The sequence below is a fragment of the Antennarius striatus genome, chromosome 2, assembly GCF_040054535.1.
Source record: "Antennarius striatus isolate MH-2024 chromosome 2, ASM4005453v1, whole genome shotgun sequence".
In the NCBI taxonomy this organism is placed as follows: domain Eukaryota; kingdom Metazoa; phylum Chordata; class Actinopteri; order Lophiiformes; family Antennariidae; genus Antennarius; species Antennarius striatus.
Window position 1 is genome coordinate 11,019,226 of NC_090777.1, and position 13,577 is coordinate 11,032,802.

The window sequence follows — 13,577 nt, forward strand, 5'->3', positions numbered from 1 at the left end:
TTCTTCAGCTGCGTCTGATGTAAGACCCGTGTAGTACCGGCAGTCAGTGACTGTGGTAGAGCCCGGGTATCTGTATTAGACTTGTTGTCGGGAATAAACTTTTTAAACTTCTGACGATCGGCTAAGTCTCCTACTTTACCTCAATAACAAGAACCCACGGAATAAAGAAGCTTTGAAAAGACTTTGCTTCAATGAATAAATAAATAAATATATAAACTTTATGACTCATAAAGAAAGAAACAGACGAAAAAATACCCAGTTGTCAAGAATGTTTATCAACGCGTCTTTGACGTGGAGGTGTTGTAAGTCAGAAAACAGTCGTTTTTAACTCCATCCATTCAGTGTGTACATGGAGACACGGGTCACACTGGGCTTTGAACCAGAATTTTTTGCCAACCGGTTCGTTCCAAACAGAAACAGCATTATAAAGTATCCGGTTTTACATTCCACCCATGAACAGATGTTCCTGAAGCGGTTAGAACAAAAAAATATAATTCCCAAATAGGTTAATAACGTTCCTTGTAAATATGAATAGGTAAGTAGCTGATCATCTTGCCTCTTCTCGATACCATCCAGCCTCATTTGTCTAATCCGAATGACATCCCTATGTCGTCGCTGTAGATCCTGGTGGTGTGGATCAGTGAGTCGATTTCTCGCTCATTCCTGGCATACAGCTTGGTGTCATCCATGTAGAGGAGATGGCTGATTGTTGTCCCACTTCGGAATCGGTATCCGTAGCCACTCTTTGTGATGATGTGACTGAGGGGGTTCAGGCCTATGCAGAACAGCAGTGGTGATAGCGCATCCCCTTAGTATATGCCGCACTTGATGTTAACTTGGGCATTTGGCTTGTGTGTGTATATATATATATATATATATATATATATATATATATATATACACATATATACATATATACATATATATGCAGCGGGCAGCAACTTCTTGATGCACCCAATGAGCAGCTTAGAAATGGGACAGCGCCTTGATCAAGGGCACCTCAGCAGTGACACCCGGCAGATGTAGTCATGGGGAATAATTGTCTGTGTGTGGCTTCATAAAAATGAGAAAAATGGATAGTTTAATACATGGATGTGTTCATGAATTTTCCTGACCTATGTTTATTTATGGTATGTGTAGAAAGGAAGTTCGTGCTCCAGCAGCCATAAATCTCAACTGCCCAATGCGGGTCAGAGACACAGTTGTGTTTACTATTATTTTTGTGTAGTTAGGGTAAGAAGGAGGAAGTTCCTTTGACTGTTTCCTCCCGAGCCACTTGAGCCAAACAAGAATAAATATATTTTATTCAACCCATAGGAACAAAACAACTGTGATTTTACTGGGAGCAGGAAACCAACCACAATGAGCTTCAACGTTGGGAACTTGGAGTCAGCACAACATATCTTCAGTTGTAATCTGTGTGTGTGTGTGTGTGTGTGTGTGTGTGTGTGTGTGTGTGTGTGTGTGTGTGTGTGTGTGTGTGTGTGTGTGTGTGTGTGTGTGTGTGTGTGTGTGTGTGTGTGTGTGTGTGTGTGTGTGTGTGTGTGTGTGTGTGTGTGTGTGTGTGTGTGTTGATACAGCTTATCAAACCTCTATGGAAATGGTTCCGGGAAAAAATACAAAATCCCACAATGATGAAGTCAGAAAGTTAAAAAGCTACTCACATATAACATTGGCAAACTGCATTATTATATGTGGCACTCATTTGTCAGAAAACTACTGCATGTGTCCAAAAATATCAAAATGTTAAAGAAAAGAAATGAAGGCTCCATTTTTTGGTCTGAATTCAGGAAAACCTATTCACTTCTGAACTCGGCTAAATAGTTAAAGGTCGTTCTTTTAATAATTAAGTTTAAAAATGAAGAGGCAGGCAAGCAATGATAAACACATAACCTCCTGAAGAGAATAAGGATGTTTTTGCCACATTAAGTCATCAATTATAAAAAAAAACATGTCTGTCTCTCTGTCTCTGTTGCCTATGTTTTTATAACTATCTCCTCTCGGTGTTTTGGCTGGTAGAGAGTAACAATTTCCACCAACTTTCTAATAAAGGTTCTCCATTTTTAATGTAACAGTAGAAAATTAACTCAAGCCTCTAAAGCCCACAAAGTACATAATTTACAATCAGTTCAAGTTCAAATTCAAACTGAAGTGGTCTTTGCAGCATTGATAGAAATGATAGGTGAGGAAAGACGGGGGAACTAAAGCTATGCTAAGATAAGCTAACCAGCTGCTAGTTAACTATAACCAGAGATTTATTTGTAAATAAAAGAACCAAAGCAACAACGAACGTCTCGCTATCTGTTTCCAACAGTGTATTGTTATTAATATTGTAAATCCGAGGACTCGTATTGTAGCAGCTTGGCAGCTTTCTGAGACAATCTTTCTGTGATTGTCTCAGAATATTGTGACAAAAGCAAGATGGGATGGAGCACAGCTGCTCACAGGAATTGAAATGAAAGCATGACTACTTTTCCTAGAAAAATGTATTACAGATGATTCAGCATCTACATGCGGACCAACATATGACTCAAAAATGTGATGTTTTCCTTCGTACGAGATCTACTCCTACATGGAATTTTATCAAAATCTGCTAACAACTTTTCAAGATGTCTTGTGGGTGTGAATGTGATGGTGAGAAGCGGTTTGCCTCTAATTGGCCTTTTGATCAACACCTTTAACACAGCAGGATGAGGCTCGAGGATAGATGGGTGGACAAAGTGCTGTCAAATACGGACTAGCTGTTTCTGGAACAACCATCTCTGAACACAATCTTCTCTGCGTCACAGTGATTGTATTGAAACGTGAACTCAAACCTTTGTCTTCTAGTGTAAAAACCTTTCATCTATCCCCCACTCTCGAGCTGCACATAGGGTTCATACAGAATATGACTCAAGTCTAAGACTAAAGTGCTCTTCTGTGTTTAACTCATTCTGACAGCACTTTCCTTTCTACCTGCCTTTGAATTGAGATAAATGATAATGAACTTTGCTTTATCACTTTTTCTCAATGATGCATGAAAAATTATATTATAGATGAATTATGCTATATTTTAACAATCATCTTTGAATGAGTGTTTTAAATCTTTATCTTTTAATGACTGCAGTCAATGGAAAATTGAGTATCTTTATCCCTTTGGTCACTGCTCAACTCCCCTCTGGGGGAGTTGAAGAAGAAGTAAGTCCACAGGAGAGCTGAGGGATGACACAGACAATACAGCAAAAACAATACAAACACTATAGACATTTCACTATACCCATACTTAACCAGGCCTGTTTATTTATTATTTCTACGCCTATTTATGATTTTCTATGTATATACTCTTGATGGGTTATTTATTAATATTTCTATTTGGTGTTGTACTACTTTCTATGTGCTGGTGCTTTCTGTGGGCTTTTTCTGTGTTTTGTGTACTTACTGTGCTGTGTGCGACGGAGAAATTAATTTCCCTGACGGAACCTCCTCAAGGGATAAGTAAAGTTGTACTCTACTCTACTCTACTCTACTCTACTCTACTCTACTTTACTAATAAGCAACCTTTGTCAAACAAATAACAACTAATGACTAACTAATAACTAATAATACAGACACAAACAGTTGGTATTTTTCTCAGGTTAACTGAATCTTTGGCAACAGACTGAAATCCTGGGCATCATCCCAGGGATTCCTACCTCCATGTTTTAGTCATATCCCCAATTCCTCATTCAACACAACTGGTTCAAATGGTAAGTCGGTCAACAGGTTCTGCTGAGGCCTCCTGACAAACCATTCATTTGAATCAGCCAGGAGCAGGAAGTGTCTGAAATGTGCAGGTCAGGAAGTTCCCAGGACCAGGACTGAGACAAACTGAATTAGAGACACATAATTCCAAATCAAGTTATAAATTGATAATAAATAATTAAGGTCCACCGTTCTTTGCTAATGGACGATTGTGTATTTGTGACTGAATAAAAAATACTGTTGTTTTATCATGTTTTCCACTAGAAAGAATTGCAGTAATATTCAGTATTCTTGCACCACTTTTTCAAAAGAAAGTTGTCTGGTCAAGTCAGAGGAATACCTCAGTCTAAGAGCATCCGGCATATAATGCTAACCATCTGTGTAATACTATCTGTTTTCAAAGCTGACGCCAGGTGCTGAAACCCAGTGAAGTAAGAGGTGTGATCACATCACTCCTGCCTTTACCTCCAGACACCCGCTCCCAGTATGGTTTAGGAAGGATTATCAGTTTCTGCTGTCTCTAGCTATATATCCAACTGTTTAGTCCTTTATGCAGCAGATACTCCAAGCTCCTTAAGTTCTTTTCTCTGTTCCATTAGACTAGCTGAAGGCTAAAGGGAATAGATCAATCCCAGTCAAGGCTCCGTTTGAATGATCTGCCAGAAGATTCAGGTCTGCGAAAACACAATCTCTTTTAAATGCCTTCTTATAAACCTTTCCTGATTTTACCTAAGCTCTTGTTGTTTAATCACTTCCTAAATATGTATATTTCTTATATTGTTTCCAATCGTCAGCTGTACTGTTAACTTGTTGCCATAATTAGGGGTGCACATTATATTGTAATTTTGGTTTACACCTGAAGACGTTGCTTGGTGCTCACCTTTACCACTGCATGAAGCAGATGTGTTTTAGGTCACTATTATCACATGAAGCATATTGAAAATGAATGGCAAGTAACAGTCTCCATATTTTCACCAAGCTACTACAGAGTATATTCTGAAACTTCCCCTGTTGAACAGGAAATTATATTCTCACCACTTATACCCTTTCATTGTTCTGTGCTTTTTGCCCCCCTTTCTGTAAATAAAAGCTTTGTAACTTACAATGGAGTGAGTAAATGTCCCTACAGTAAGATCATGTGATCAGCTGTGCTGTTTTCAAGGACACGGGTGGTTCAAGGAAATGCACAACAGAATTGACCACAGCTCGGCTAAGAAGACGGAAACCACTTCTCCAATCCACCTACCCCAAAATAACTAAATAACCAAAAGTATAGCAGAGTTTGCAGAATCCATTTTACGATGTAATGTTCAAGTTGCACCACAAAAAAAATTCACAGATGTGAAAAACAAAAGTGCTTCTAGTCTTAATGCATGTTGAACATTATTTTATTTTATATTATAATAATTTTCTTATAATTATAACCATAATTATTAAATATTCTTGTAAATGTGAACTGATTTATAGAAGCTGCATTGTCTTTGTGTCACGACCCGGCTCGGGGTCCGCCCCCAGCCTTGCGCTGGGTTTCCCGCGGCGCAGCTCCCACACCTGCGTCCAATCATCCCAGACACACCTGCCAGCGTTTTACCCCTAGTCACTCACTATAGACACCCGGCTTGAACACGGACCCAGCGTCAGATCCTCTGACTTGAGGCCGTGTTTGTCGGCAGTTCATCCTGACTCCTGCCTTGACGGATTGTATTTGGACCCCGACCTGCCTCCCTGGACCCGTATTAGAACTCTACTTTGTAAAGGGGGCGGCGCCTTGCTCAAGGGCACCTCGGCAGTTCTCTGGAGGTGAGCTGACACCTCCCACTGTCAGCTCACACTCCGGGTGTTTTTGGGCGGCAGCGGGAATCGAACTGCCGATCTTGAATCATAGGACGACCCGCTCTACCGCCTGTTCTACCACTGAGCCACTGCCGCCCCTATGTAGAAACTTTAACAATAAATCCAGAGGACACAATGATGACACAGTTTAGACCTGCACAAACAAAATGATTATAACATTATTTAGTTTGACTGTCTGTTAGCAGGTATTCACATAAACTACAGGATGGATTTTCACGAAACTTGATGGAGAAATTCATTATGAAGAACTCATTAAATTTGAAGTAGAACTGGATAAAAGAGCAAAGTCATTTCAATAATATGAGGGTTTTTCGTCAGGGAAGGGGATGTCTGTTATGATTAAACTTCATGTGTCACAATGAAGCTGGGTAGAAGTGTGAGCATTATTCCAAATCAGTATATCCAGTTAAAGGGGTAGCTCTGTTGCTGTTCTCCTACATTCCTAAACACTGAAAGAATTTTGAGCCATTTGACCAAAAAAGGTGGAGAAAAATCACCAAGCGATCAGTAACTCAATATTGGGAAGCAATTATAAAGCTGCACAGGAAATGGTGACTTTTGCAGGACAGCTGGACAAAATTTGGATAGATCCAAGATCAGGTTTTTTGTTGTCTACTTGTTGTGTATAAAGAGAAATTTAACCACTGAGGAGAAGGGACGCATTGAAAATAATGTAGAATATAGGATCCAACATTGTAGATGAAATGTTCACAGACATCACAATATTTAAGTCACATTTTCTGAACACCTTCATTTCAGTTAGAAGATAGGGTGACACCATTACCTTAAATTAAATCACCGCGTTCTCTGGGTTTGAAAGATGTTGGAAAGACTTGGAATGACTGAACGACAAAAAAGATGAATGCCAGAAAATAAAAAATATCAAGTCTTCACCCCTCTGTGTCCTCTAGTAACTGAAAAAGTCAAAGGACATAGACTACAGCAGAGGGAATGGCGCGGACGTCTTCTGAGTCATCAGTTACTATGAAGTCTTATGATATAAGACAAGACCATGTCATCAAAATAAATGCAGTACTTTGCAACCAAATCCTGAGTTTAACCAAACTTATTTGGATTTTTAAACAAGTCAGAGGTCTAAAACAAACAGAACTTACAGTCACAATGTTTCTTCTTGGTGCAATGTGTTCTTTGGAGATGGTACATAAAGATCCAGTAACTGTAGCTGCGGTCATACTAACAAAATAATGTATCTGATAAATATGAACTGCGCTCAACAACTTGTCCTGAGATTCTCTGGGACTCTGTGTGACATCCAATTTATTTTCCTGGCAACAAACGACAAAGTGGGAGAAAAACACCAATAAATTAAAAGTATCTTTGTTAATGTTAGACCTTTCCATGTCATTAAATTCTATAAATATCACCCCTCTGTATATTTATCCATCTGGAAGTTAATTACACAGATGTACTGTTGCCATTTTCTCTCTCTTTCTCTCTCCAAATCCATTAGTGATTTCATATCCAAGGAATGGTGAGTTTCCATTCAAAATCTTCAATGTGAGTGTGAATGTGGAAATAGCAAGGAACGTAATGTTAGTAAGTAAAACAAGACCTTTTAGTGAGGAAGCAGCATGTCACTTAAACATCTTCACACAACATTTATAGGCTGAATATCTCAAGTGGACATTTTTGTAGTACATTTTCAATTGAAAAGCCTATAACTGTATTTAAAGCCTGAATCCTGTTCTGATACTGTATCCAACTCTAGGCTAGTGCTCAACATTATTGCACATCACTGCGAGAGCCTCACTGTTCTTGTATGGACATCTAATGGACTGATGGGAAATCCAAATGTTTTTTTCTTGTGCCACCAAATATAGGTTTATTGCCCCTTGCACCCAGCGACCACAGATGCTGCTGTGAAGTAAAACAGGATTTTTTTCCCAACTCAAGAGGTTATTTTTGCTCGAGGTACAGAAAGTGGGCCTTTATAAATGCAAATACATTATTTGTCCAGTCTGGAAGGATTGTGATAAGCTAAGTTACTTTGAGACTGTTCAAGGAAAAAAAGAGGAAGAACCAGAATGAACAGAAAATAACAGCAGAATAAAAAGCTCTGTAGAAGACTCCAGCTGCTCTTGACAACAACAGACAAGGATAATGAAAGATAAACTAAAACAAATAACAACAAAAGGAACTGTCACAGAGTTCAGTGCTGCAAATGGGAGTGTTTTCCAGAGATAAGATAAAATACCAAAAACAAAACACCAGGGACAACCAGGGGGAGTAGAAGTCTGCTTAGTAAACAGCTATTGAAGAATAAATATATTTAAATAGTCAGTCCAGGAGCATTTGTGAATCTACAAGCATGTGATCATGTTGTTCCAACAGAGAATAAAGAAAAAAAAACAACAACCATCTGTGTCTAATGTGAGCGAAGACAGGGGAAGGATGAAGGCTGAGGAGGAGGCAATTATCTTCCTCTGTCGTCCTGGAACTGCTTCCTTACTTCTTTTCACTTTTGAACAGCCTCCCAGGTTAAAAATAAGCCATTGTTGGATGAACAAAGGGACATGGAATAACTCTAACAAAGCTCTGTTGTAGGAAAGTATTACAGATTCAAGTTTGTAAACTCATATCTGAGGTATGACTAGGCTAAAATTATTTTCATTATTTACTATTTGCTCAGTCATTCCACAAAATATCAACAGACAATTAATAAAGTTAAATTAATTTTCCCTCTTTCTATCAGTTGAATAATAACCCTATCACAACAGCATTTTAATACCAACAACACTATATCATGAAATAAAATTCACACAGATATTTAACAATATAACATCCAGACCTAAAAGGCCTTGAAAGGGAGACAGTTCTCTGGGAACACATTTCAAATGACACACACATACTGTAAATCATCAATATTTTCAGAATAAGAAACTGAGATTGGAGGTCGTTGCACCGTGAGAACAGAAAAAGCCAGCCAACACACATAAGATCCTGTTATGCAATGACCATCAGGAGGTTTAATTACAGGTCAGACAGGGTACTTAGGCAGAGGGTGACTGAAGAAGATGGCATGCATTGCACCTTCAGTCAACAAACATTATGGTGCAGTTTACCATTAAAAATGACATAAACACCTGGACATGTGTTGATCTGCATGAAAAGCTGTGTGCTTAGTGCATCACTCATTTGATTCTGCAGCTCTGTGCCTGTGTTTTCCTGCTATGAATGAGTTGCATCTTCTTCTCTAACATTAAAGTCCAGCACTTGTCTGTGGAGAGCAGGCTCTTAACACTGTCTGATCTTGTAAATCAATTTCAAGAGCCAGCACACCAGCAGCACCGGGGTTTATAGCAACAGAGCTGTCCATGTATAAATGATTATGGACTTGGTTAGTTTCCCATAGCCAGAGCCAAAAATAGCTCTTCCAGCTTGGAGCTGTGCCATGCTGTGTCCTTCCATTTTTCATTTGTGTTTTATGTCCCTGGGGCTACACAAGCAGCACTGATGGTGCACAAAAAGACTCCCGTGACACAGTGGTTAAAGCATGACATTATAAGCCAAACATCGCATAACTCCTCCATCCAACCAGACTTAATCTTTCCACCACACAGATGACTGCCAATGTCTGCAGGCTATGTTGACAGAGATCCACACCAATACAACAGCAACCATGCCAGCCTTCACACTCCCCCCAGTGATAACTTGGTGTGGGAGCCAGCACACCCTGACACAGGTCTCAAATACGGTCAGCTTGACACCACATTCCCCACAAAAGCATCTATTCTCATTCTTCTATCATTCCATTTCACGGTTAATCTAGCTGAGGTCTTCCCTCAAATCCCTTTAACAGTAGTCAAAGTTTTTCTCCGCCTTCTCTTTGAATGCCACAAAGACACACTTTCTGGAAACAAATGATTGGTTTTGTTTGTCTCATTGTCCCAGGTCTGAAACCCCACGAAGTAGCATCGAAGAACATTGTAATGTGTCCTAATACAGGGGTCTCCATGAATACTAATGCTCTGAGGACTGATGAAATATCATTGCTTTTCCTACTGTAACTTCTGCAGCCCTGCACCTTGCAACATGCAAGCCTGACATGGCAGTTATCTCCCACTGAGCTTAAAATAGGTGCATGTTATTTCAGGGGGTTGTTGGTGGTTTATTTGTGTTATGAAAGGGGGTGATGACTGGAGACTGAGGTGGGGGTTGGGACCAAAGTAGCAGCAAAAGCACCTATTAATACACTGATAGCTGCCTGGCAAGAGCATACAAAGTCAAAAAGACATACTGGGACACTGGTGGGGTTGGGTAAAAGTTTCCCACGGGCAGAAACTTTCTGAGACACCAGGAATCATTTAGAAGTCAAGAGAGGAGATGGTCGAAGATCGACGACTACAGCTCAGTTCAACTAGGAGGAAGGATCGAAGGGTATGTCTGAAGACACACTGAAGTTGAAACAATGCTAGGTAGAAACACACAAAGCAAACAAACACGGCAATATCTACAGGTAAAACAAAAGATGTCTTATAGATTGAGTAAAGAAAAATATGAGGCCAGTGATGTCAACAGAATAACACCAGAGACAAACAAGTATGCGATATGAACAAAAAAAAGTACATTGGCTTCCTTATCTGGATAAAGCACAGAGGACATGAAATTACTTCTCCAAAGAGAACAAATCCCCCAGCTCTGCAGAGCATGCTGGTGGCTGCTTTGTAAAGGCAAATGAAAATCACGCAGGACAAATGCAAATAAGACAAAATGTCCAAACACTTGTTTCTGCCTGCAGCCCCACGTACAGCATTTCTATCTGACTGTACCATTCAATCGTTCATGCTTTATCGGTGGTTTGGACGCAGACTGTATGTTCGATGGAAAAGGCTCTTTATCAGCGGAATCCAGCTCTAATCTGCATTGAATCTTGTGAAGTTTACCAGACTGCTTTCTGATTGTTCATCATTTTGAGTCTTAGTATGACTTGTGCTTTACAGAATCACTGGTATAGAAATGAATCACGCTTTAACTGGGTCACAATCACAACACTGAGCCACCAATAAATGATTAAATTGCTGCTGTATTGCCAGGTTTTCTGCAGCATCACTCACATGTAACCCAGCATTCTGTAGTGTCCCCTATGTTGACCAAGGACTCATCTACCATCTGTTGTGTTGTTCTATTAGTGAGGCAACACAGCTTAGCTGTATTCTATTTTTCTTCATGTGGTACTTGGAAGTACCACTGTAGAAGTTGGGAAGGAGATCAGGGTGTGACCTTCCTTTAACCTGCATTCATCCCTAGTGACTTGTGTCACAAACCCACACAAAAGGAAGTTGGTCGTATTTGAGATGTGAGCATTTTTTATTACATCTGTGGCAGTTACTGTTATCTAAAATGATCTTGTTTGAGGCAGAGCAGTCCCATAATATTCCTGTAGTCTCCTAATGGACTTTTAGATTCTTTATGAAGCTCAATTGTGACTTTATATACACCTTAAAGTGCTTATTTTTATACTTAAATATGTATTTACGTCACTTAACTTGTCCTATAATATTCAGATTTTTAATATTAGTAATTGTACCTTTATGATATTAACTGTTGGATGTCCATAGATGTTTTTTCATGTAGTAATCCACAACCTCAGCAAAGCAACAGCTCTCGAATCTCAGGTATCTGCTAAACTGGTTTTGAACAGAAAAACACTTTCTACATACCTTTTCATTGAGCAAGTTGTCCAACAGTCTTTCCCTCCAAGTATCTCCATGCTTTCATGATCCGAGCAGAGAACGGTCTCATGCTGCTCCTCTGTCAACACTGACCAACCTCGACCACTCAGCCGGGGCAATGAAGCGCCGCACAGCAGCAAACATACAACTTCCTAAGGATTTTCAAAATAAAATAACCACCAGCATGTTCTCGTTTTAGTTTGGAATGATGAAGACCAGTGACGTGCGTTCAGGGGAGGCAGAGGAGGCACGGCCTCATCTGCTATCATGAAAGAAAAAAAAGGAAAATGGAAGAAATAAATTAAATGGTTATATATATCAAGTTATTTTCCTTTTAACCTAACCAATTTTAGCTTATATTTACCCCAAATCACTGAATTTTCAAATTTATAGCTAAAATACTGAGAAGAGACCTGTGGTGAGACAGCAGCCAGCCAAGCTTCACCATGGACTGCCAATTCTGAATTTTTATTTATTTATTTTTTATTAATTTTTTTAACATTTATTTTAAAAATTTATTTTTTAAAAATGAATTGTAATTAAAAATTGTCAATCCATGGTGAGGCTCGGCTGGCTGCTGTCTCACCACAGGTCTCTTCTCAGTATTTTAGCGGTAAATGTGAAAATGTGTCTTAATTTTAATTAATTTTAATTAATTTAAAAAAAATTTAAAATTAAGAATTGGCAATCCATGGTGAGGCTCGGACGGCTGCTGTTACACTAATGACTAGGCTAACTGTGTAGCATGCCAGAAGTTGCTGGCATAATAAACAGTAACGGGAGTAGTCTCCCGTTACCCCTAGATCAGCGGTCCCCAACCACTAATTGTCATTATTATTAGATTGACTTGTTCATCCTTTTATTGGAAATTATCAGTGTTTCTCTGATGTTGAATGCATTGATTGTCAGTCGCCATATTTCAAAGTGAACCTCATCAGTGCAGTCACCTGAATTGAGTTGTTAATATAATTATTTCTTACAGTTATTTTGTTTATAGAGATCTTGATTATCAATTTATGAAAAAAAAGATTGTTTATTGTCTGTTGATGTCTGCATGATTTCATATCAGACTAGAGCTGTCCTGGCATCATTCACGATTATCGAGCAAATGAAGGCCCATCCGGCAAAATATTTCCTTAGAATCAAACACACAAATCAAATCTATGACTTCCATACCGGATCGGTCGAGGCCCAGGTTAACAACGACCGCCATCAGTGCTGTTCACCTACAGGGTGCCGGTGGAAATTGGACTACTGTTAGTCGAAGAAGGAGAGGGGGAAAGTGTGTTTGTAGGAAGAGAGAGAAGAGGAACGCCAACAGTATAGGACTAAGAGTAGGGACGTTGAATGTTGGAACTATGACAGGAAAAGGTAGAGAGTTGGTTGACATTATGGAGGAAGGTAAACATACTGTGTGTCCAGGAGACCAGATGGAAAGGTAGCAAGGCTAGAAGTTTAGGAGCAGAGTTCAAGTTGTTCTATCATGGTGTAGATAGGAAGAGAAATGGAGTAGGAGTTATCTTGAAGGAGGAGTTTGTTAGGAATGTCTTGGAGGTAAAAAGAGTGTCAGATAGAGTGATGAGTCTGAGGCTAGAAATAGAAGGTGTGATGTTCAATGTTGTTAGTCGGTCTGCTCCACAGGTAGGATGTGAGCTGGTGGTGAAGGAGAAATTCTGGTTGGACTTTGATGAAGTGATGCAGAACATGCCTAGAAATGAGAGAGTTGTCATTGGTGCAGACTTCAATGGACATGTTGGTGTACATGAGTAGATAAGTAGGTGATGGGCAGGTGTGGTATCCAGGACAGGAATGCAGAAGGACAGATGGTGGTTGACTTTGCAAAAAGGATGGAAACGGCTGTAGTGAATACTTTCTTCCAGAAGAGGCAGGAGCAGAGGTTGACCTATAAGAGTGGAGGTAGGAGCACACAGGTAGACTACATCTTGTGTAGACGGTGTAACCTGAAGGTGATCAGTGACTGCAAAGTAGTGGTAGGTGAGAGTGTAGCCAATTTGTTTTAAACAATTTACAGTGCACCCTCACTCTTTACAGTTAATGCATTCCAGGAACCATGAATTCAGTGATAGAGCAACAAACTATTTATCTCATTATTTGCGGTAATTTAATTGTTTATGACCCTCCCCATACTGATATTAAATTACCTTCTATCTGCATTACCTTTCCCCACACTCTTATCGACTGTTTAAAGCACTGTTGTGTCTCACGTAAGTCCGAGACTCACGGAACAGAGCATACTTCCAGATGCTGTCATTCAATTGAATGCCTGTACGGTATCACGTGACTGTGTAC

At 39.6% G+C, this 13,577-nt stretch overlaps 1 protein-coding gene across 1 annotated transcript in view; it reads right to left on the minus strand.

Annotated features, from left to right (window-relative positions):
- calcrl2 (calcitonin receptor-like 2) overlaps nucleotides 1-11,386 on the minus strand; it is a 36,404-nt gene extending 25,018 nt beyond the window's left edge. Inside the window, exon 1 of the mRNA XM_068331528.1 lies at nucleotides 11,256-11,386. Within this exon, the coding sequence (XP_068187629.1) occupies nucleotides 11,256-11,305 (50 nt within the window). The 5' untranslated portion in view covers nucleotides 11,306-11,386. The remainder of the gene's footprint in view (nucleotides 1-11,255) is intronic.
- Nucleotides 11,387-13,577: the final 2,191 nt, after the last annotated feature.